This window comes from Hemiscyllium ocellatum, chromosome 32, assembly GCF_020745735.1.
Source record: "Hemiscyllium ocellatum isolate sHemOce1 chromosome 32, sHemOce1.pat.X.cur, whole genome shotgun sequence".
Classification (NCBI taxonomy): domain Eukaryota; kingdom Metazoa; phylum Chordata; class Chondrichthyes; order Orectolobiformes; family Hemiscylliidae; genus Hemiscyllium; species Hemiscyllium ocellatum.
The window spans coordinates 47,171,581-47,197,601 of NC_083432.1; the positions used below are offsets into that span (position 1 = coordinate 47,171,581).

At 44.1% G+C, this 26,021-nt stretch overlaps 1 protein-coding gene across 3 annotated transcripts in view; it reads right to left on the reverse strand.

Annotated features, from left to right (window-relative positions):
* igf2bp1 (insulin-like growth factor 2 mRNA binding protein 1) overlaps window positions 1-26,021 on the reverse strand; it is a 169,783-nt gene that overhangs the window by 22,068 nt on the left and 121,694 nt on the right. For all 3 annotated transcript variants that reach the window (XM_060849052.1, XM_060849053.1, XM_060849054.1), the window contains 5 exons: window positions 24,589-24,640; window positions 15,391-15,454; window positions 12,136-12,402; window positions 9,987-10,121; window positions 8,673-8,795 (listed from right to left, as the gene is read on the reverse strand). In XM_060849052.1, coding sequence (XP_060705035.1) covers window positions 8,673-8,795; window positions 9,987-10,121; window positions 12,136-12,402; window positions 15,391-15,454; window positions 24,589-24,640 — 641 coding nt within the window. The remainder of the gene's footprint in view (window positions 1-8,672; window positions 8,796-9,986; window positions 10,122-12,135; window positions 12,403-15,390; window positions 15,455-24,588; window positions 24,641-26,021) is intronic.

Genomic DNA, 26,021 nt, shown 5'->3' on the forward strand with positions numbered 1-26,021 from the left:
AAAGACCTTTCTCATCCAGAGGGTGAAGGGGATCTGGAACTCACTGCCTTAAAGGACAATGGAAGCAGAAATCATTACAACATTTGAGAAGTATTTCGATAAGCACTTGAAATGCCATGGGATGCAACACTATGGGCCAAGTGCTGGAAAAGGTGATTAAAGCACTCAGAACAAAAGCAGGACTTGCTGGAAAAGCTCAGCAGGTCTGGCAGTATCTGTGGAGAGAAATCAGAGTTAACGTTTCACGTCAAGTGACCCTACCTGAGAACAGCAAAAAGTAGATGGATGCTACGTGAGCAGCATGGAGACAATGGGCTGACGGTCCTCCTTTTGTGTTGTAAGCATTCTGACTCTATGATGACTAAATCCCTTATTAATTGATTAATGTATAAAGGCAGAAGGAACTTACATTTTTCTAATCACTTCAAGGTTCTGTGGGGGTGAAGGCCTTTTGGATCTCCTGAGAGTGAATGGGTATTTTTTCGCTTTAGCGACAGAGAGGTGTCTGGACAAGCACTTTTATTTCAGGTTTCTGTTCTGAGGAAGGATCACTAAACTCAAAATACTAACTGATTTCTCTCCAAAGATGCTGCCAGACCTGCTGAGCTTCGTCCGCACCTTCTGGTTTTGTTACTTCTGGTTTCTTCTGGCGGATTGGTGCTGCAATCATGGCAGGAGCCTGTTGGTGGCGCTGCACCCAACAGTGGGCACAATGTTAACAAGAAGCTTGTAGACCAGGCTAGGGTGATGCCCCAGTGAGATGGCAGGCATATTGTACCTCAGTGAGATGTCAATGGTGCTTCACCCTTGTACAGACTGAGAAGATTTTGGGATTTACCCATCCCAAATTGCTCTGAGGAAGGTGGTATGGGATTGACTCTTTGAACCACTGCAGTCATTGGAGTGTAAGGAGATACAGTGATGTTAGGGAGGAAGTTTGAACCAACAATAGGAAGGAATGGGGATATATTTCCAAGTCAGAATGGTGCCTGGCTTGGAGGGAAGCTTGCAGGGGGTGGTGTTCCCCTCTGTTGGATGCCCATGTCCATTTTAGTGAGTGGGTTTGGAAGCTGCTGTTGAATACCCTGTTGTGGGCAATGGTCTGGTCTCAGTCATAGTTACTGCAATTGATCTTGGTATCCCTGAGACAGGGAAGCATGCTGAAATTAGCCAATAAACTGTGGCTATGATTCTTGCTGACAGCAAACAGCCCCTCCCTAACAGCACCTTGGGTGTACCAACACTAAATGACTGCGTCGACTCAACAAAGCAGTTCACCATCATCTCCTCAAGGGATTGGAATCCAGCCACGGCAGATGGTGGAATTTGAATTTAGTTTTTAAAAATCTGGAATTAAGAGTCTAATGATGACCATGAATCCATTGTTAATTGTTAGAAAAACCCATCTGGTTCACTAATGCCCTTTAGGGACAGAAATTGCCATCCTTACCTGGTCTGGCTTACACGTGACTCCAGACCCACAGCAACGTGTTTGACTCTTAACTGCCCTCTGGACAATTAAGGAAGAACAATAAATGCTGGCCTATCCAGCAATATTCACATCACATAAGCGAATAAAGGGAAAAAGCAAATGAGGAAGAGCAGGATTTATTGGCTCATGGTTAATGTTCACTCCAGAGCTGAAAATATGTTGCTGGTTAAAGCGCAGCAGGTCAGGCAGCATCCAAGGAACAGGAAATTCGACGTTTCGGGCAAAAGCCCTTCATCAGGAATCCCGATCATCCCGAAACGTCGAATTTCCTGTTCCTTGGATGCTGCCTGACCTGCTGCGCTTTAACCAGCAACACATTTTCAGCTCTGATCTCCAGCATCTGCAGACCTCACTTTTTAATTAATGTTCACTCCATTAAATTTACAGGGGTAATGAATTCATAAATCACTGTCGGGCCTTGAGCCCCCACTGACTTAGGTTAATGGCAACAATACAAAGGTGGGTCCTTGAGGCTGAAATGAGGACAGAGAGCAGTACCAGCCTTGGGAATTGCTGTGCAGCCAGCAGCAGGGGATTCCCAATCCTCCCAGCTCTGCACTAAGGTCACGTTTCAAAATAAAACCTGACTATCTTGTTGCGGGTGATTGGTGAGACTGCAGCCAACTCCTAGAAGCCGGAGTGAAGCTGGAAGAACATATGGAAGCAATTCAAGAGAAGCTGGAAAGAACACAAAGGAGAAAGAGATAAAATGCTATGGAGGTAAGATAAGGGAGTTGGGGGAAGTTTGCGTGGACTATAAATGCCAGTTGGGCCCAAACGATCTGTTTCCACACTCTCTGTGCTTCGGCTCTCATTGTCACATTCAAGAGGCCTGTGTTTGAAGGCTGCTCTGGAACACATAATATTGTCCCAATTTCAAAGAAGCACTGAATTTGATCAGTCATTCTTGATGTACAGGAAGCAGCCACAAAACTTTGAGCTTTTTTTGCTCACCAAGTTACGAATGAGGAGCAGGAGAAGGCCATTCAGCCTCTCAGGTTTTGCCTCCCTGTTCAATAAGAGCATGGCTCACCTGATTGCAACCTCAGAATCCACATTCCTGCCTATCCCTGATAACCTTTCAATCCCCTTGCTCTACAAGAACCTATTCACCTCAGCCTTAAAAATATTCAGGGACTCTGGTGCCTCCATCTTTTCAGGAAGGGAGCTTGAAAAACTCTCAATACTCAGGGAGAAAAAAAAAGCCCAATCTCTGCTTTAATTGAATGACCCCTGATTTTTAACCATGACCCATATGTTCTACATTCTTCCATAAAAAGAAACATCTTTTCAACATCCATTGTTTCAAAGTCTTCTTCAGGATCTTATGCTTTAGTCAAGTCACATCTTCTTCTCAACTCAAGCAGGTATGAGCTCAACCTGTTCAAACCTTCCTCATAAGTGAATCCATGGATTTCACATAATGGGCTATTGCCTCTAGAGAATAGATCAATTTCCACATCATGTTTCCTCAGTAACTACAAGACAGAATAACTTTGAATTCTATAATGCCCTTCTCAAATTCAGAACATCACTCAGTATTGCACAGCCGGTGAAGTCCAGCTGTTTGAAGCAAGTCATTGTTGTAATTGAGGAAACAGGACTAGCAACTGCTGCACAGCAAGATCCCACAAACAATGACATAATAATGACCTTATCATCTGTTTTCACTCTGTTGGACAAGGGACAAATACTGGCAAAATGGGGACAACTCTCTGTCTCTTCACCTGCTCAATACTACAGGATTTTGTTTTACTCCATACCAAAACAGCAGATGGGGTACTGCTGGACAAAATCAGCTGAAAGATGACAATTCTGACAGTGCAGCACTACCAGGGATTTTAGAAACATAGAAAATAGGATTCAATAAGATCATGGCTGATCATTCAACTCAATACCCTGTTCCCACATGCTCTTTGATCCCTTTAGCCTGAAGAACTATATCTAACTCCTTCTCGAAACATTCAATGGTTTGGCCCTAAGCAGCGTTTTGGGACAGAGAATTCCACAGGCTCATATTCTCTGGGAGAAGAGGTATTTCCTCATCTCAAACCCTTGGAAAAGGAACTAGCATCGCTAACCTTCTTACGGGGAGGAGGTAGACCACTGATCCAAGATGGACGCCTTGGAACCTATAGTCAGGGTGAAAGCTGAGGAAGGTTGTGCATGCTCAGAGAGATCACACCCAGATTGAGGCACAGCCTGAGTGAATATATGGTTCGGGGAATTTGGAGTCAGCGTGGGAGTTTGGTGTAGAGGGGAAAAGGTTCCTTTTGCTTATTTGGTTGGCTTATGGTTTGTAAGAGCTGAAAATGTGTTGCTGGAAAAGTGCAGCAGGTCAGGCAGCATCCAAGGAACAGGAAATTCGATGTTTCGGGCATAAGCCCTTCATCATGATAAGCCCTTCCTGATGAAGGGCTTATGCCCGAAATGTCGAATTTCCTGTTCCTTGGATGCTGCCTGACCTGCTGCACTTTTCCAGCAACACATTTTCAGCTCTGATACTCCAGCATCTGCAGACCTCACTTTCTCCTTATGGTTTGTAAGGCCTTTTTAGCCACGATTAGAGACCCTGTGCAGAAGAAAGGGAGACTTCACAGGTACACTGTAAGTCCATTGGTTGGTAGTAGCCACTAATTTGACTAAATAGGTTTCTTTCATATTAAAGGTATGTAGGGGAAATGTTTACAGGTTACAAACTAAAAGGTCAATAGGAAACTTTTAGAAATCAAATTAAGAATTATATAAATAAAATGCAGACCCAGATGATATGTTGTAACTGTATGGTGAGGGAGCTGGTGGACCTCAGCGTGGTTCATAGTGACCACATTTGTAGCAAGTGTTGGTTACTTGAGGAACTCCAGGTCAGAGTTGCTGAGCTGGAGTCTGAGCTTTGAACATTGCGACACATCAGGGAGGGGGAGAGATACCTGGACGCTGTGTTTCAGGAGGCGGTCACACCCTTTACATTAACTACCTTGAATTTGGTCAGTGGTCAGGGACAGGAGGGTGTGATTATAAATAAGGCAAGTAGAGGAATCCCAGAGGAAGTACTGAAGGAGGCTCAGCACTTGAGCTTGTCTAACAGGCTTGAGGTTCTTACCCCTTACGTGGACGAGAGTGGGGACTGTAGTAAGGATGAGCAAACTGACCACAGCACGGTGGTAGAGGAAACTATTCAAGAGAGGACGGAAAAGAGAAATTGGAATTGTATAGCCAGGGGAACAGACATTGTTCTACGGTGCAGGATCAAGAATCCTGAAGGCTGTGTTACCTGCCTGGTGTCCATATTCAGGATCTCTCATCTGGGCTGCAGAGGAACTTGGAGTGGGAGGGGGAAGAACTAGTTGTCGTGGTCAATGTAGATACCACAGATAGATAGTAGAACGAGGAAATTCCTGAGGGTATATAAGCAATTAGGGGCTGAATTAGAAAGGAGAATCAGAAAGGTAATAATGTCTGGATTAATACCTGAGCAATGAGCAAGTAAGCACCAGGTTAACAACAATAAAGAGGTAAACGTGTGGCTCAAAGATTGGTGTGGGAGAAACAGGTGGGAGTTCATGGGACACTGGCACCAGTACTGGGAAAGGAGGGAGCTGTTCTGTTGGGCAGGCTCCAGCTGAATCATGCTGGTGAATTGCACAACTAGGGCTGTGGATACGGCTTTAAACTAAATAGTTGGGACTAGGGTGGGCTCAATTGCAAGGAAAATTATAGAAAATGTAAAGGGTGGGGGGGGGGGGGGGGGGGGTGGAGGGGGGGGGAGGACTCAACAGGGGAGTTGTCACAGTTCCAGAACAAGTAATAAGACAGAGAGTATGGAAAGGGTCAAAAATCTAACTGCAGGCAATGCAAGTAAGAGGACAACAATGGGAAAGTGAGGAGTCAACACAGAACGGAGGGTGTTGTACTTCACTTCACGGAGCATACAAAACAAGGTAAATGAGCTTACAGTGCAGATTAAAATGTTTTGGGTACCACAGAGACGTGCATGCAAAGGGATCAGACTGGGAACTAAATATCCAAGGATACACATCCTATCAAAAGGACAGGCAAATGGGCAGAGGGGCCAGAGTTGATTTGTTAGTAAGAAATTAAATTGATAGCAAGAAGTGATATAGAGTTGGAAGGTGTGGAATCTACTGGGGTAGAGTTGAGGAACCGCAAAGGAGAAACGACCCTGATCGGAGTTGTGTACAGGCCCTTAGCAGTAGTCAGGATGTGAGGAAGAAAATAAATCAGGAGATAGTGCCTTCTTTACATGCCTTTCTATTACAAAACTCACAAAGGGGTGGCACGGTGGCTCAGTGGTTAGCGCTGCTGCCTCACAACACCAGGAACCTGGGTTCGATTCCTACCTCACCTGACTGTCTGTATGGAGTTTGCACATTCTCCCTGTGTCTGCATGGGTTTCCTCCCACAATCCAAAGATATGCAGCTCTCGTGAATTAGCCATACTAAACTGTTTATAGTGTTAGGTGCATTAGGCAGGGGTAAATATAGGGTAGGGCAATGGGTCTGGGTGGGTTACTTTTCGGAGCGTCGGTGTGGACTTGGTGGGCCAAAGGGCCTCTTTCCATACTGTAGGGAATCGAATCTAAATATGCAGGTTGACTGGGAAAATTAGGTTGGTAGTGGATCTCAAGAAAAGGAAGTTGTGGAATGTCTATGAGTTTGTGGTAGAGTTCACTAGAAATAGGCAATTCTGGATTTGGTGATGTGTGATAGAGCAAACTTGATTAGGGAGCTTAAGGTGAAGGAACCCCTAGGGGGCAATGGCCATAATATGATCAAATTCACCCTGCAGTTTGAGAGGGAGAAGCTCGAATCGATGTAATGGTACTATGGTTGAGTCAAGGTAACTGAAAGACAAGAGGGAATAGCTGGCCAGAGTTGAATGGAAGAGAACCTTAGCAGGCAAGACAGTGGAGCAGCAATGGCAGGAGTTTCTGGGGGTAAGTTGAGAGGAGCAGCAAAAATTCATCCCGAAGAAGAAACATACTAAGGGGATGATGAGGCAACCATGCTGAGCGGGGAAGTCAGGGACAGTAAAAATAAAAGAAAAGGCACACAGTATAGAGAGGTAGGAAGAAAAAAGGATTGGGAAGCCTTTAAAAACCAGCAGACGACAGCTAAAAATGCACTAAAGGGGGAGAAGATGAAATATGAGGGTAAGCTAGCTAGTAATATAAAAGAGGTTTGTAAGGGTATTTTTATATTTTCATATTTTAATTTTAGAAACGTAAGAGACAATCCAGAGTGGACATGGGAATGTGGAACAAAGAAATGTTGGAGGAACTAAATAGTTACTCTGTACCAGTCTTCATGGCAGAAGACACAAGCAGCATACCAGAACTTTTTTAGATTAGATTACTTACAGTGTGGAAACAGGCCCTTCGGCCCAACAAGTCCACACCGACCCGCCGAAGCACAACCCACCCATACCCCCACATTTACCCCTTACCTAACACTACGGGCAATTTAGCATGGCCAATTCACCTGACCCGCACATCTTTGGACTGTGGGAGGAAACCGGAGCACCCAGAGGAAACCCACGCAGACACGGGGAGAACGTGCAAACTCCACACAGTCGCCTGAGTCGGGAATTGAACCCGGGTCTCAGGCGCTGTGAGGCAGCAGTGCTAACCACTGTGCCACTGTGCCGCCCACTTCCGGAGAGTCAGGGAGCAGAGGTGAGAGAGAAGGTGCTGCAGAAGCTGAAAGTTCTGAAGATGGATAAAGTTCTGAAGATGGACTACACCCCAGAGTTCTGAAGGAAATAGCTGAGGAGATTATAGAGGCATTGGTGGTGACCTTTCAGAAATTACCAGTCAGTGAGAGTCCCAGAGGACTGGAAAATGGCTAACGTAACCTCCTTGATGAAGGGAATAAGGCAGAAGACAGGAAATTATAGGATTATTAGCCAGACTTCGGTCATTGGTAAGATTTTACAGTTCATGATTAAGGATGAGATTGCAGAGTGCTTGGAAGTGCATTGTAAAATAGAGCTGAGTCAGCATGGCTTCGTCAAGAGGTGATCATGCCTAGAATTCCTTGAGGAGGCAATGAACACAAGTTAGACAAAGGAGAGTCAGTGGACATGATCTATGTGGATTTCTAGAAGGCCTTTGACAAGGTGCCACACGAGAGGCTGCTAAATAAGATAAGAGCCCATGGTGTTGGAGGCAAGGTACAGGCATTAATAGTTCAGGATTCTCTTCAGGTTAACATGCAGGTTCAGTTGGCAGTTAGGAAGACAAATGCAATGTTGGATTTCATTTCAAGAGGCCAAGAATACAAGAGCAGAGATGTACAGCTCAGGCTGTCTTAGGCTCTGGTCAGACCACATGTGGAATATTATGAACAGTTTTGGGCCCCATGTCTAGGAAAGGATGCTGACTTTGGAAAGGGTCCAGAGAAGGTTTAGAAGAATGACCCCAGGGATGAAGGACTCAACATAAAAGGAGTGGTTGAGGATTCTGGTCTGTACTTGACAGATTTTAGAAGGACGTGGGGGAAACTCACTGAAACTTACAGAATACAGACATGGCTGGATAGAGTGGGTGGAGAGAAGATGTTTCCACCATTAGGAGAGACTAGGACCCAAGGGAGTAGGCTCAGAATGAAGGGATGGCCCTTAAGAACTGAGATGAGGAGAAAATCATCAGCCAGAGGGTGGGGAATCGTAGAACTCATTGCTGCAAGAGGGCTGTGAAGGCCAAATCATTGACTGCACTTAAGGGAGAGATAGATAGTTTCTTCATGAGTAGGTTCATCAGAGGTTACAGGGAGAAGGTAGGAGAATGGTGTTGAGAAACGTATCAGCCATGATTGATTCTGCTCCACTGTTCAATGGGTGGAAAAGCCTAATTCTGCTCCTACATCTTATGGCTCTTTGACAGCAGGATAATTTTAACAAGAGGGGATGCCTCTTTCCATTTCCCAAGTTGTGGATAGCAACAGTTGAATCTTCTCCTAGCTACAGGATTTCTGTTGCTACATTTATTACAGAATATATGAAATGATGGAGTACGCCTAAGGTCATTCAGCCCCTCAAGACCGCCTCCCCATTCAACAATATTTTGACTGATCGCCTCAGATCTTTGTTCATGTCAGCTCATCATCTTCAAAAATCTCAATTCAAGTTTCTAAGTGGAGACATCTCATTTTGTCTTACGGAGAGATCGTGATTTTTGTTTCGGTATCCTGTTCCACTTTCTTCAGATTCCGGCCTTCCTTCCCAATCAGCCTGCCGACGAAGTTATTGTGTGCCAGTATCTTCAGTGGAACCTCTTCAGCTCTGTGGAAAGCAGGTTGGCATTAGACTAACACAGGAAAATGCAGCCAGAAAATATGCACTTCAAGAAAGTGGGGAACATCATAGTGGGCGGCACGGTGGCACAGTGGTTAGCACTGCTGCCTCACAGCGCCTGTAGACCCGGGTTCAATTCCCGACTCAGGCGACTGACTGTGTGGAGTTTGCACGTTCTCCCTGTGTCTGCGTGGGTTTCCTCCGGGTGCTCCGGTTTCCTCCCACAGTCCAAAGATGTGCGGGTCAGGTGAATTGGCCAAGCTAAATTGCCCGTAGTGTTAGGTTAGGGGTATGGGTGGGTTGCGCTTCGGCGGGTCGGTGTGGACTTGTTGGGCCGAAGGGCCTGTTTCCACACTGTAAGTCTAATCTAATCAGTGTGTTACAATGAGGGGTGTGGGGTGTATCAGAGTGTTACAGTGAAGGGTGTGGGGTCTATCAGAGTGTTACAGTGAGGGGTGTGGGGTCTATCAGAGTGTTACAGTGAAGGGTGTGGGATGTATCAGAGTGTTACAGTGAAGGGTGTGGGGTATATCAGTATGTGACAGTGAGGGGTGTGGGGTATATCAGTGTGCGACAGTGTGAGGGGTATAGGGTACATCAGTGTGTTACAGTGAGGGGTGTGGGGTGTATCAGTGTGTTACAGTGAGGGGTGTGGGGTGTATCAGTGTGTTACAGTGAAGAGTGTGGGGATTATCAGTGTGTTACAGTGAAGAGTGTGGGGATTATCAGTGTGTTACAGTGAGGAGTGTGGGGTATATCAGAGTGTTACAGTGAGGGGTGTGGACTATATCAGAGTGTTACAGTGAGGGGTGTGGGGTGTATCAGTGTGTTACAGTGAAGAGTATGGGGATTATCAGTGTGTTACAGTGAGGGGTGTGGACTATATCAGAGTGTTACAGTGAGGGGTGTGGAGTATATCAGTGTGTTACAATGAGGGGTGTCGGGTCTATCAGTGTGTTACAGTGAGGGGTGTGGACTATATCAGAGTGTTACAGTGAGGGGTGTGGAGTATATCAGTGTGTTACAATGAGGGGTGTCGGGTCTATCAGAGTGTTACAGTGAAGGGTGTGAAGTATATCAGTGTGTTACAGTGAGGGGCATGGAGTATATCAGAGTGTCACAGTGAGGGACTCATTGCTTGTTCCTGCTAGTTGCCATGGCCGTTGCCAAGTTACCTACGTTTTGGTTGCCTGTGCTTCCTGGTGCATAATCTCCAGGATCATCTTACATGCTGCCGAGCAACCCTCTGCCGTCGAGTGAATGCTGATTGGCTTCTCTGCTGCTCCCGCATTCTCTTTCCGATGGACATCAATCCTGAAGAGAGATAGACGATGTGTTATCACTTTTCTCTCTTTCCCTCCTGCAAATCCTGTTCTTCTTCTCAGTCACTTATTAATCTGTCACCCCTCTGCCTCTTACCTTCCCCTCACACAGTCTTGTCACTGTTTCCAAGTTTCTCTCTTCCCTTCCTTTCTGTCTCACTCTTTTCTCCTACCTTCATTTTTGTCTCCAATTCCCATCCAAACTGGGACTCTCTATTTTGAATTCTCAACACCCATTCTTCACTACATACAGCCATTGGAAGTGAGATTACCACTTCGATCAGCAACAATAGTTTATAACATTCCAAAATAGATCATTGCTCATTAGTAACACAGAGAGTGATAGGATTAGGACATAAAGCTCCTCGGGACTTCAACGTTTGTTCATGGCTGGTCTGTATCTCAACTCTGTTCTCTATCTGTTGCTCGCTATCCCTTAATACCAGCACCAACAAAAACAAAAACCTGACCATGAGGCTCTTGTGACATTGTTTCCCAACTAAGTGATCATCACTCCCCATCAATCACTCAACCTCTCTCAGATGCTATAAACCTCAAAGTGTAACCCGAGATGGTTCAGACCGAGTCAGAGAAACCACAGTGAATATCAGATATTACACAACATCGTGTCACCTGGAGAATGTGAGTTTCTCAATTCAACCACTAACTCAGAGAACTCCATAATGATGGACTGACTGAAATTACAACTGACCTGTGGTCACCAATTTGACTTTGGATGCAGTTCCACAAGTGACCATTTACTCATGTCCATTAGATAACACCATCCATCTCATTGCCAATCAGTAACAGCTAATCCTGCGATCAGAACAGCCAATCACAGGTACCACACGGCCTGTTGTGGTGCTAAAATTCCTTGAGGAATCATGTGCCTGAAATTCACCCATTGTCAGACAAGAGGTGAAATATACCTTCTCCTTAAGTTGCCTTTCCATCCAATGCAAGTAGGACATGGGAACAAGAGTAGGTCATCTGATCCTATAAGCCTAATCCATCATTCAATAAGATCGTGCCTGATCAGCTCAGCTGGTCTTTCCTGTCTGCTCACCATCACTTTTGAATCCTTTGTCTATCTAGAATCTAGGAAATGGAAAACCTTGATTACATTTAAATACCCAGCCTCCACTACTTTCTGGGGAAGAGAATTCCATACTCCTTATTTCTATCTTTAAAAGGACACCTTTTATTCTTAAGCCATGCTCCTTAGTTTTAGTCACCCCCCACAAGAGGAAACATCCTCCAGGTATCTACCCCTCAAGTCCCCGCAAGACCTTCTATGTTTCAACAAGATTACTGTCATCCTTCGAAACGCCAATGGAGAGAGGCCCAACCTTTTTAAACTTTCTTTACCAGGCAAGACATTGATCCTGGAAATGAGTCAGAACCCAGGACTTACCCAGTGAATATAATGCCTCTTTGATGACCTCTTCGTGAGATTGTTAGCCCTGAGGCTGCAACATTGTGCACTGCACTAAGAGAAACTGACTCCTAGAGAGCACCTCCTCATCCAGAGGATGAACAAATTTCTTATAAGTCAGATAAAAAACTTCCTCCGCGTTTTCTGGGCAAATTATTAGGAATTCAGTAGATATTGTTACAAAGCATGGGGGTTGCTTTTCATTCTACGCAAGGAACAAAGTTCACCTGTAATGCTGCCTGGGTTCAGTGCAGGGGATAGACTCGGGTCTGAATTGTTAACCTCCTGTTTGGAATTGTTCCATGTAGAAGCATTGAGATGCCTAGATGTTTGAGGATAGAGTTTCTATTCCGTTCTACAAAAACAACGATAACTACGCTGTGTAATTATTAATCACTTTACATTCTTAACTGGACATCGTAACCTGATGAAGAGTCAAATTGGATGCGAAATATTAATTCTCTTTCTCCCTCCACAAATGCTGCAGAGTTTCTCCAGCATGTTCTACTCTTTTATTTCAGGTTTCCAGCATCAGCAGGACTTTGTTTCATTCTAAGAACCGGAAACTTACTTGGATTGTGTTTGCTTGGTGATATTCCGAATGGTAGCTCCTTCTTTTCCAATAATAGCTCCTACGAACTGGGTGGGCACCAGGATGCGCAGGGGAATGTCAAACTGCTGCTTTGTGGGTGTGGCTGAGCCCTGTGGAGTGGGGCCTCTACCGCTGTAGCCCCTGCGACCCGTCTCCTGACCCTGCTGTCCTGCTTGTTCATCTGGGATGTAGGTGACTGTCAGGCTGTAGTTCTCCAGCTGGTAGCCATTCAGCTTGGTTATTGCTCTGAGGGAAGGAAACAAAAATTGCATTTTTACTTTTGCCCAATTTACATAGAGATCATAATACATCCAGACCACCCGATATGAGTCTCCTATCATGACATCATGCACAATCTGCAAGTCGTTCCATTGCTTTCTCCCTGAGGTGATTTCCTTGTTTCCCCCTAAATCTCCTGAGGCTATTTTTTTCAACCACTAGCTATGGTACTGATTTCTACATAACAATCAGTCTCTGGGATCCCCCCAGAATCCCTCCTAGATTTAGTCATGGCTATTGTATAACTGCTTGGATTGGTCTTTCTCACAAGGACAAACATTTCCTCTGCATTTACCCTTCAGATTTTTAAGATCTTTATTAAGGTACCCTCTCAGCCATGTTTTACAGAGTCAGGGAGCTGTACAACATGGAAACCGACTCTTCGGTGCAACTTGTCCATGCCGACCAGATAACCTAAATGACATAATATCCAGCCAATCAAAAATGGGGTGCTGTCAACATCTTGTGCACCTGGCTTTGGGAAAAAGACTTTCCTTTGTTCAAAGTTAATTGCAACGGACCTGGAGGAAGTGATGGAGGCTTTACCAGTGTATTACTTGAATGCTTTAATGTATCTCCCAGAAACTCCCTGAAGGTCAACTCACCACTAAAAGTTTCCACCACCAGGTGGGGCAGTCCACGGAGACACAGCTTACCAGGCTGCTTTGGTTATAGATAGTTTAAATTTCAACCTGTTTCAGTGATGTTATTACATACCTCTGGAGCAGGCAGGAATTGAGCCTGGGCCCCCTGGGTCAGAGGTAAAGACACTGCCTCTACACCTCAAGAGCCCTTCTTGTTTATGAAGACAAATGATTAAGTCCACAATTAATGCCTAGTTGGCTGGAATGAGGCATCTGATTGCCAGACTTGTTTACTTGATTAGCCCCCTCCTGCACACTGACCAAGGACTGAGCAGGCAGCAGCAAGCTCAATGAGTGATGCCTACACTTCAACATCCAAATTTAGAGATAGACAACAACAAAGATGAGTGACAGCAAGGATGAATTAAAATAAAATTTGATATGGTGATGGAAAGAAAGATTCAACTAACAAAGAGGGTATAAAAAGGGAAAAGTGACTAAACAAAATGTCTAGTAATGATCTACTACCTGTCAGATTGAGACTCCACTGTTCAGCCATTCCCTTTCTGGGCCAGAGAGGTTGAGTAGAATTGCATGAATATCAATCTTGTCATTAAAATAGACCTTAAGATTAACCTGCTCTAACTGTTAACCAATTCATGGCAACAGTCTAAATGCAGCAATGTCCAGAGGTTAAAGGCAAGCTCCCATTTTTGAGAGACTATTGGCAGAGCTTTGTAGATACAGTTGATTCTGCTATAACGTGCGTTTCTACAACACGAATTGACGATAACACGATTAAAACATTTACACCGTTATTTGTAGAATGCAAACTTTTCTCACCTGTATTGGCTATAATGTGATTACGGTCCCATTGGTTTAAATGGTGCTGCTATTATGCAATTTTGTTAGAACACAGCATCACACGAGAACAGAACTATTGTGTCATATCAGAACAGACTATACTCATAATAATTCTGATAATCATACCCTTGTCATCTCCCCGACGACAAATCAATGTATCACTTTTCCAAAAAATAAGTAGCCAATATACTCAACAGACTTTTACAGCACTCGGTCTTCTGTGCCAATGACTTCTACTTTGTAATTAACCTTCAGGATAGCATTTGTTAATCCTCAAGGATTGCCCAGGGATTATGGATTAATCTCCTAAATGCTGCTGGGAACAATGCCCAGGAGTAAAATCATTAGCATTTTAAAAAAATTTTCAAAAAGCATTTCAATGAACTCTGAGTCACAAAAATGTCGGATATGGAGTGGGCTCTGGAGGTAGGGAGAACACCATTGGTAATTACTGACAACTCAAGCATGTAATGACATGCCTTTGACAGCTTTCCAATTGGCTGAGAGAGAAAGAATACTGAGAGAATGAGCATGTCAAATGACCAGTAGGAGGAGAATGAAGGTGGGGTGTCGGGTAGGACAGGTCAGGTGATGAAATGCCCTATCACCCCATGGTTGACCATCAAACCAGTTGACTCTAAAGGATGGCAATTCTCTGCCATAATGAGTCCAGAGCCATTTCTCTGAATGATCATCTGAAAGCAGAGGGACTGCTGACCACAGCACAGTTAGATCTTGTTCATTATCATTTCATCTGGCTGTGGTTGGATTAACCTCCACTTGGTTTAAGCTCCATGGTTATGGATTTGTTAAACTGGACAATGGTGAGGTCCAAGTGTAAGACCCTCATAATCCCATCCCAAGATGTTGGGTTTCAGGATGTCAGGTCCATAGAAAGGATTTACTAGAATCATACTGGGGAAGTTGGACTCCAGCTACCAGAAGCTAGGTTTGTCTCTTCCATGTGAAAAAAAGTAAAGGGGAGATTTAATCGTGACATTTTGATGGAATAAATTTAAGGGGAACTGTTTCCAGAAACTGTTCCTGTTGGACAGTTGGTAAGCAGAAAATTTAACTCAAATTCCATTCAATTACAATTAAAATACAGTAATTAGCAAAATACTTAGGTTGTAATGAGGATAATAACAATCAGATCATCTACGATTTTGTAGATATTAATAATAATGTTAGTAAAGATGGAGCAAAAGGCCTCCTTCAGCACGATCCTGTGGATCTGTGATTGGCAGAGCCAGGCAGAAGGGGCCAATTCATATGGTCAGGAGGAGTTGTCGGATTTGAAAATTCACTTCCTGAAGGATTGGTGGAAGCAGATTCAGTCATAACTTTCCAAAGGAAGATGGTTAATACTCAAAAGGGGAAAGAAATTGAAAGGCTATGGGGGAAGAGCAGAGGAGTGAGACTGATCGAGTAACTTTTTCAGAAAGCCAGCACAGGTGGGATGGGTTGAATGGTCTCCTTCTGTGCTGTACCATTCTGTGGCACTTACTGTCTGGCTTGGTCCTTTGTTCCGTATGTAACATTCACCACTGCTGACTCAGTTTCTGTATTAACTAGAGATAAAGAGTAAGGCAAATGTTAGTCAAGACTCTTCCATTACCTCAAGAGGACTGTCTTGATTCAACACAGAGCTCCCTCCACAGCACAAACCCCTGCACCAGCTTTCAGGCAAGACATTTAATTGACATGGTCTGCTCTGCCATTAAATACAATTCAGTGAAGGGCAGAGTGTTCTCTCTGGCAATCTGGCCAATATTCACCCTGATTTAATATCACAAAAATATATTACGTGGCCATTTATCACATAGTTGTTTGTGGGATCTTTCTGTGCTTGACCTGCTTGCCGTGTTTCTAACATTAGTAATGACACTTCAAGAAAGTACTTTATTAGCTGCATGGAGATGTGTTGGATCAGCATGCATCTTATCAAAATGCTAAACCGATTCCCCTCCTCTTCCTGATAACTCAAATTCAGGTCACACTATGCAATCGTTTAAATCAGTTCAGATTTCTTATCAAAGGTAGGAATTTTCCCTTCTCTTCATTCAACTCAATGTTGAATTTCTGGATCTTTGCCAGTCCCAGCTGCAGTATTACTGGGTTCAGTGGCTTGTGGTTAGGATCTGGCTCCAGGTTCAATGAGCTATAGTTAGTCTGGGTCAAAGCCAGAAAATTGGTTACTTGACTTGGATACTCATTCCTGGGTTGCAGTCAAGTATCTCAGCAGCTGAACTCAACCAGCTGCTTTTTCCAGCCCGGCCGTGATTAATACAATACAGCGAAACCAAGTCATGTTGTGTTTTCATGCCATCGGGACTGGGGGCAGATACTGCCCTCTGTGGAGGTATCACTGGGATGTAGCTCTCACACACTGCAGATTGCCAAAACAACAGACAACTTCCTGCTTCTGATTACTGTCCCTGCAGCTGAGCAAGTCATAGAGTCATAAAGATGTACAGCAGGGATACAGACCCTTCGGTTCAACCTGTCCATGCTGACCAGATATCCCCACCCAATCGAGTCCCACCTCCAGCACCCGGCCCATATCCCTCCAAACCCTTCCTGTTCATATACCCATCCAAATGCCTCTTAAATGTTGCAATTGTACCAGCCTCCACCACATCCTCTGGCAGCTCATCCCATACCCGTACCACCCTCTGCGTGAAAACGTTGCCCCTTAGGTCTCTTTTATATCTTTCCCTTCTCACCCCAAACCTATGCCCACTAGTTCTGGACTCCCCGACCCCAGGGAAAAGACTTTGTCTATTTATCCTATCCATGCCCCTCATAATTTTGTAAACTTCTATAAGGTCACCCCTCAGCCTCCGACACTCCAGGGAAAACAGCCCCAGCCTGTTTAGCCTCACCCTGTATCTCAGATCCTCCAACCCTAGCAACATCCTTGTAAATCTTTTCTGATCTCTTTCAGGTTTCACAACATCTTTCCGATAGGAAGGAGACCAGAATTGCACGCAATATTCAAACAGTGCCCTAACTAATGTCCTGTACAGCCGCAACATGACCTCCCAACTCCTGTACTCAATACTCTGACCAATAAAGGGAAGCATACCAAACACCTTCTTCACTATCCCATCTACCTGCGACTCCACTTTCAAGGAGCTAAGAACCTGCACTCCAAGGTCTCTTTGTTCAGCAACACTCCCTAGGACCTTACCATTAAGTGTACAAGTCCTGCTAATATTTGCTTTCCCAAAATGCAGCACCTCGCATTTATCTAAATTAAACTCCATCTGCCACTTCTCAGCCCATCTGGTCCAGATCCGGTTGTAATCTGAGGTAACCCTCTTCGCTGTCCACTACACCTCCAATTTTGGTGTCATCTGCAAACTTATTAACTGCACCTCTCATGCTCGCATCCAAATCATTTATGTAAATGACAAAAAGTAGAGGGCCCAGTACTGATCCTTGTAGCACTCCACTGGTCACAGGTCTCCAGTCTGAAAAAGAACCCTCCACCACCACCCTCTGTCTTCCTACTTTTGAGCCAGTTCTGTATCCAAATGGCTAGTTCTCCCTGTATTCCATGAGATCTAACCTTGCTAATCAGTCTCCCATGGGGAACCTTGTCGAACGCCTTACTGAAGTCCATATAGCTCACATCTACTGCTCTGCCCTCATCAATCTTCTTTGTTACTTCTTCAAAAAACTCAATCAAGTTTGGGAGACATGATTTCCCACGCACAAAGCCATGTTGGCTATCTCAAATCAGTCCTTGCCTTTACAAATGCATGTACATCCTGTCCCTCAGGATTCACTCCAACAACTTGCCCACCACCGAGGTCAGGCTCACCGGTCTATAGTTCCCTGGCTTGTCTTTACCACCCTTCTTAAACAGTGGCACCATGTTTGCCAACCTCCATCTTCCGGCACCTCACCTGTGACTATCAATGATACAAATACCTCAGCAAGAGACCCAGCAATCACTTCTCTAGCTTCCCACAGAGTTCTTGGGTACACCTGATCAAGTCCTAGGGATTTATCCACTTTTAACCGTTTGAAAATATCCAACACTTCCTCCTCTGTAATCTGGACATTTTGCAAGATGTCACCATCTATTTCCCTACAGTCTATATCTTCCATATCCTTTTCCACAGTAAATACTGATGCAAAATATTCATTTAATATCTCCCCCAATTTCTGTGGCTCCACACAAAGGCCGCCTTGCTGATCTTTGAGGGGCCCTATTCTCTCCCTAGTTACCCTTTTGTCCTTAATATATTTGTGAAAACCCTTTGGATTCTCCTTAATTCTATTTGCCAAAGCTATCTAATGTCCCCGTTTTGCCCTCCTGATTTCCCTCTTAAGTGTACTCGTACTTTTTTTATACTCTTCTAAGGATTCACTCGATCTATCCTGTCTACACTTGACATATGTTTCCTTCTTATTCTTAACTAAACCCTCAATTTCTTTAGTCATCCAGCCTTCCCTATACCTACCAGCCTTCCCTTTCACCCTGACAGGAATATACTTTCTCTTCATCTTGTTATCTCATTTCTGAAGGCTTCCCACTTTCCAGCCGTCCCTTTACCTGCGAACATCTGCCTCCAATCAGCTTTCGAAAGTTCTTGCCTAATACCATCAAAATTGGCCTTTCTCCAATTTAAAACTTCAACTTTTAGATCTGGTCTATCCTTTTCCATCACTATTTTAAAACTAATAGAATTATGGCCGCTGGCCCCAAAGTGTTCCCCCACTGACACCTCAGTCGCCTGCCCTGCCTTATTTCCCAAGACTAGGTCAAGTTTTGCACCTTTTCTAGTAGGTACATCCACATACTGAATCAGAAAATTGTCTTGTGCACACTTAAGAAATTCCTCTCCATCTAAACCTTTAACACTATGGCAGTCCCAGTCAATTTTTGGAAAGTTAAAATCCCCTACCATAACTACCCTATTATTCTTACAGATAGCTGAGATCTCCTTACAAGCTTGTTTCTCAATTTCCCTCTGACTACTGGGAGGTTTATAATACAAACCCAATAAGGTACTCATCCCTTTCTTATTTCTCAGTTCCACCCAAATAACTTCCCTAGATGTATTTCCAGGAATATCCTCCCTCAGCGCGGCTGTAATGCCATCCCTTATCAAAAATGCCACTCCCCTTCCTCTCTTGCCTCCCATTCTATCCTTCCTGGAGCATTTGTATCCTGGAACATTAAGCTGCCAGTCCTGCCCGTCCCTGAGCCATGTTTCCGTAATTGCTATGATATCCCAGTCCCATGTTCCTAACCATGCCCTGAGTTCATCTGCCTTCCCTGTTAGGCCCCTTGCATTGAAATAAATGCAGTTTAATTTATTAGTCCTACCTTGTCCCTGCCTGCCCTGACTGTTTGACTCACTTCTGTTCTCAGCTGTACCCATCTCAGATCGATCTCTTTCCTCACTATCTCCCTGGGTCCCACCCCCCACCTTACTAGTTTAAAACCTCCCAAGCAGTTCTAGCAAATTTCCCAGACAGTATATTAGTCCCCTTCCAATTTAGGTGCAATCCGTCCTTCTTGTACAGGTCACTTCTACTCCAAAATAGATTCCAATGATCCAAAAATGTGAATCCTTCTTCCATACACCAGCTCCTCAGCCATGCATTCATCTGCTCTATCCTCCTATTCTTGCCATCACTAGCTCGGAGCACTGGGAGTAATCCAGATATTACTACTCTTGAGGACCTTCTTTTTAAATTTCTGCCTAACTTTTTGTAATCTCCCTTCAGAGTCTCAACCTTTTCCCTTCCAATGTCGTTGGTTCCAATGTGGACAATGATCTCCTGCTGGCCCCTCTCTCCCGTGAGAACATTTTGCACCCTCTCTGAGGCATCCTTGATCCTGGCACCAGGGAAACAACACACTATTCTGCTTTTTCTCTGCTGGCCACAGAGACGTCTGTCTGTACCTCGGACTACAGAATCCCCGAACACAATTGACCTCTTGGAAGCCGACATACCCCTCGTTGCATTAGAGCCAGTCTCAATACCAGAAACTTGGCTGTTCGTGCTACGTTCCCCTGAGAATCCATCACCCCCTACATTTTCCAAAACAGCATACCTGTTTGAAATGGGTATATCCACAAAAGACTCCTGCCCTAGGTGCCTACCTCTCTCACCCTTCCTGGAGTTAACCCATCTATGTGACTGTATCTGAGACTTTCCCTCCTTCCTATAACTGCCATCCATCACATACTGCTACTGTTGCAAATTCCTCATCGCTTCTATCTGTCTCTCCAACCAATCCACTCGATCTGATAAGATTCGCATCCAACAGCATTTATGGCAGATATAATCCGCAGTAACCCTTAAACTCTCTTTAAACTCCCACATCTGACAAGAAGTACATCTCACTGCAAAGGCCATTTTTGCTCCTTCACAATCTACAGACCCAGAAAATAACATCGTCTTATTCATCTACTAACACTGCACCAGTTTAAATTAATAGCTATGGCTTATATTTTAAGTTTAATCAAGAGACTATTTCCAAAAACATATAATCAAGAAATAATCCATTATACTCAATACTGCAGCCTTTCTCTTGGACACACTTACAACAACAATTAATTTATCTGATTCTGTGCTGTGAACTTTGCCCAACAGTTCCTCCAAGGTTGGTTGTGAACTTCAAGTGCTTAGACCTTGGTCAAATATTTGATCATTCTAAACCGCGATAGACCCATGTTTGAAGACCCCACCCGAGGGGCAATTCTAACCCTTATCGGCTTGTCAAGAGACTGCCGAGGTCGGGTTAAGCTCTGGTTTTATTGACTATCCAACTTTTACTCTCCATTGGAAGCCATTAATAATTGAATATTGGGCGGTGTGTGTAAACCAACATTTTACCCAATTCCACGACCTTCTCCCCTGGTGAGTTAGTCAAAGATCACGCCCCATCCTCCCCATTCATCATCTTGGCTCTCACAGATAGCATGAATCTAACTACTGAAGGACTCCCACTCAGCCAGAAGTGAGAGACTAGAGGAAGGAAAAACAAGTTAGCTGCTGGAGATTGAGTGCTAAATCTGGAATCAAGATAGACATGCTTAGATATAGAGAAATGAGAGGATTTTAAATCACAAACCATAATATTTTAATTTAGACAAGCAGGAGGCTGGAAGAACTCACTCCTGTTTGTCTACCTTGGATTCCAGCGTCTGCAGTTTTTTTTTGTCCCTATAATAATCAATGGGCTGAATGGCCTCCTTCATGAGGTTCACTATTTGGATATCACAGCTCTGGGGAAGAAGCAAAATATTCTCTGCCTGATTTTGGAAAATATGAAAATCGCGCGAACATTTTAAGCATCAAGTCAGGAGGAAGGATTTGAACTGATTAAATGTCATTGTATCAGGCAGACCAAAGTGGTTGAGGATGAAAATTTGGTGGATTTTGTCCAACTTATATGTAGTGCTCATTAACAGATCATATTTACATCAGTTTTTTTTTTGTTCAGCCGCATCTCTCACGGCCAAAAGGTACTGACAGAATGAGCTGTCTAAAATCACTCTGTGTCCCTGGTGTCTTGTCCAAATATTTGTACATAACAGAGGGGCTGACAATCTGGCCATTGGGTTTTAAATTTCTTAGAGTCAGGGATCTTTCCATTTGATTGGAAAATAGCAATTGCGACTCCATGACCCAAACATTACTTCCCTTTCAAAAAACACGACTGTGCCTAATTACCTTGAATGTAGTTAAGTGCCGTGCTATAACACTTTTAATAATAGCTTCTAATTTTTTTCTCCATGACTCTTAAGGTAACTGGTCTGTAGTCTCCTGTCTCTCTTCCTTTTGTGTAAAAATCCAAGGAATTTAGAAGAGTAAAATATTCCCTGACCCAAACATATAAAGAATCTGAGCGTCTGAGACAGCCTACAGCAAGAAAGGATGTGTCCCATTGTGGGAGAATCTAGAACCACAGACCACAGTTTAGAAATAACCCAATTCAAGGCAGAGAAAAGGAGAAGTTATTCTCTCTGAGCATTCAGCATCTTTGGAAATCTCTTTGTCCAAAGATAGAAGTAGCAGAGCCTTTAAGTATTTTAATGTAGAGGTGGATGGGTTCTTGATAAGCAAGAGAGTGAAAGATTGTCAAATGTAGGTTGAAGTGTGCAGTAATCAGAATTAGCCATGATCTGACTGAATGGAGGAACAGTATCACGGGGCCAAGTGGCCTACTCTTGCTCCACATTTGGCTGTTCCTAACAGTTGACTCTGATCATACACTCGTCCCCACCCAAATTAATCTGAAATTCATAGCCACTCACATTCATTCAAACACACACCTACATTCATACGCAAAGCCACATTCACGCACATTGAAGCACGCACACATTCGTTCAGCAGTCATCATCTCATACACAGCCATACTCACTCACAGTCACACCATCACTCACAGTCGCACTCGTACACACACTCTCTCACTCACAGTCGCACTCGTACACACACACTCTCACTCACAGCCGCACCCGTACACACACACTCTCACTCAGTTGCACTCGTACACACTCTCATTCACAGTCGCACTCATACACACACACTCTCACTCACAGCCACATTTGTACACACACACACACACTCTCATAGTCGCACAAGTACACACATACTCTCACTCACAGCCCCACTCGTATGCCAATCTAAACAGCTCACCGGAGAAGGTAGGGCCAATCAGGGATAGCGTGGGGAACTTGTGCGTGGAGTCTGAGCAGATAGGGGAAGCCCTAAATGAGTTTTTTGCTTCAGTTTTCACCAAGGAAAGAGAATTTGTTGTAAATGAAATCTCTGAGAAGCTGGGATACAGTCTTGACCAGATCAAGATTGACGAAGTTGACGTGCTGGAAACTTTGGAAAACATTAAGATCGATAAATCCCCAGGGCCAGACCAGATTTATCCTTGGCTGCTCCGGGAAGCGAGGAAGGAGGTTGCTAAGCCGCTGGTGAGGAAATTTCCCTCCTCACTCTCCACAGGAGTCGTACCAGAGGATTGGAGGGAGACGAATGTTGTTCCTCTTTTCAAGAAGGATAATAGGGAAATCCCTAGCAATTACAGACCAGTCAGTCTTACATCTGTGGTCAGCAAAGTTTTAGAAAGAATTCTGAGGGAAAGGATTTATGACTATTTGGCAAAGCATAGTGTGATTAAAGGCAGTCAGCATGGCTTTGTGAGGGGCAGGTCATGCCTCACAAATCTTATTGAGTTCTTTGAGGAGGTGTTAAGACAGGTCAATGAAGGCCGAGCAGTGGATGTGGTGTATATGGACTTCAGCAAGGCATTTGATAAGGTTCCCCATGGTAGGCTCTTTCATAAATTCAGAAAGTATGGGATACAGGGAGATTTGGCTATCTGGATTCAGAATTGGCTGCCTGACAGAAGGCAGAGAGTGGTTGTAGATGGAAAGTATTCTGCCTGGAGGTCTGTGGTGAGTGGTGTCCCACAGGACTCTGTTCTTGGGCCTCTGCTCTTTGCACATTTTATAAATGACTTTGATGAGGAGGTTGAGAGGTGAGTTAGTAAACTTGCAGATGACACAAAGGTTGGAAGTGCTGTCGATAGTATCGAGGGCTACTGCAGGCTGCAGCATGACATAGACAGGATGCAGAGCTGGGCTGAGAAATGGCAGAAGGAGTTAAACCTGGATAAATCTGAAGTGATGCATTTTGGAAGGTTGAACTCAAATGCTGAATATAGGATTAAAATCAGGATTTTTGGCAGTGTGGGGAACAGAGGGATCTGGGTGTGCAAGTACACAGATACCTCAAAGTTGCCACCAAGTGGATAGGGTTGTTAAGAAAATATATGGTATTTTGGCTTTCATTAACAGGGGGATTGAGTTTAAGAGCCGCGAGGTTTTGCTGCAGTTCTACAGGTCCCTGGTGAGACCACATTTTGAATATTGTGTCCAGTTCTGATTGCCCTAATATAGGAAAGACACAGAGGCTTTGAAGAGGGTGCAAAGAAGGTTTACCAGGATGCTACCTGGACTGGAGCACTTGCTTTATGAAGAAACGTTGAATAAGCTCGGACTTTTCTCTCTGGAGAGAAGAAGGAAGAGAGGAACCTGATTGAGGTATACAAGATAATGAGAGGAATAGATACAGTCAATAGCTAGAGACTTTTCCCCAGGGCAGGATTGACTGGTACAAGGAGTCATAGTTTGAACATATTAGGAGGAAGGTATAAAGGAGACGTCAGAGGTAGATTCTTTATGCAGAGTTGTGAATGTATGGAATGCATTGCCAGCGGTGGTGGTGGAAGCAGTGGCCAAGGGGACATTTAAGCAACTGTTGGACATGCACATGGATAGCAGTGAGTTGAGGGGTGTGTAGGTTAAATTACTGTATTTTACTATAGGATTAAACCTTCGCACAACATCGTGGGCCAAAGGGCTTGTTCTGTGCTGTACTTTTCTATGTTCTATGTTCTAGGCCTGCTTAATTCAGTCACACTATAGCAAATGCAGCCTATCTCAGAAACTGCAATGGGGTGAAATGAAGAGTGTGTCTGAGCTGAGAGATCCTACCGGGAAAGAAAGGGACACAAATGTGTTCAACTCTTCAGTGACCTCATTATCGTTATTCTGCACTAACCCAGAAGCAGAGTCCGAGATCAGGACCAGCAGCTGAAACAGGGCTGAGTGTGGATGGTGAGTTCATTTGTTCACTATTAAAGGAAGCGATCGCATACCTTGCTCGCAGTTTTCCACAGCTCCATGTTGGGCTAGCAATCCATCCAATACCTGCACAACAGACACACCAGCAGTTAGTAAGAGTAGAGTGAAAGTGAGAAAAAGCTAACCAACTGCACCCCAAAACCTTATTAGAAACATGACAATTTCCAAGCAGCAGGATGGTATTCAGCCCATCATGCCTATACTAGCTCTTTGAAATGATTTCAGCTAGAGCAGGCGTCTGTATGTTTGTGTTTCTGCATGTGTATATGAACGTGTGCATGCAGGTTTATGAGCATGTTTTACAGCAGCTCGACATTTGGAAGGGTGAAAAAGCCTCATAGTAATTATGTGCCTGTACATTTATGACTGTTCAGCATGTTTCAGGGTGTGCATATCTATCTGTGTGCATGTGTAAGCTGGGAGAAAGGAGAGAGGGAAAGAGAAAGAGAGAAAAGCTGGGTGGCACTTTAAGAATTCCAGGATGGATTGTGCCCACTGGGTGGTAGGAAGAAGTTGATTGTGGTTTTGTCTGCACCATATAAAAGGGACACTGTTTGCAAAGTTATCAATGAGGGTGAGCTCGAGGGCAGCTCATTGAGTGTAACAAATGCATGACTTGCTTCTCGAGTTTTAAGGGAAGAGAGGCAGGGTATGTGCAACAACACGTAGTCTATGGGGAACATACTTGTCATAATTGGGCTCAGGTCTCTCAGTGTAAACGGCAATACCATCAACTCAAATCACAGCATTTAATCATTGCTCAGGACTTTGCTTCTGTGAACTGAATTTGGGGGTTTATGTTGTTAAATCCTTTGTCCCAAGAAAATAGAAGCAAGAGCTACAAACATAGAAAATACAGCAGCCACGCAGCCGGAGAGAAAAGGAAAAGACAGCTTCGGCTTGCTCAAGGCATAACCCCACTCCCTCTCACCCCTCCCCACAACAATGCAAATACAAACTGTGTGCGTTTACTTCTATCATAACAAAGAGAGAAACTGCTGAAGAAACTCAGCAGGTCTGGCAGCATCTATAGGAAGAAAGCAGAGTTAATGTTTCAAGTCCAGAGACTATTGAGTTCTGATGAAGAGTCACTGGACTCAAGATACGTCTCCCCACAGATGTTGCCAGCCTTGCTGGGTTTCTCCAGCAATTTCTGTTTTTGTTTCAGAGGTCTTTTACTTAATGAAATTGTGCTATGTTCATCCAGTCTCTGGACTAAGCATGTTTGAATGTAGCCACATGACAACCATTGGAAAACCCAAGTCCTCTGAATGTTATATTTCAGAGATTACCAGCTCCTACATACATCAGATGGGTACAACAAGAAAGAGGAATTCATCACACCTCCATGATGTCAAACAGCTCAATGTTATAAAAGATTGTCAGGGAGAGATAACATTGCCCATCTGCACACTGTGTATTGGCAAAGGAAGCTTGGATTAGCAAA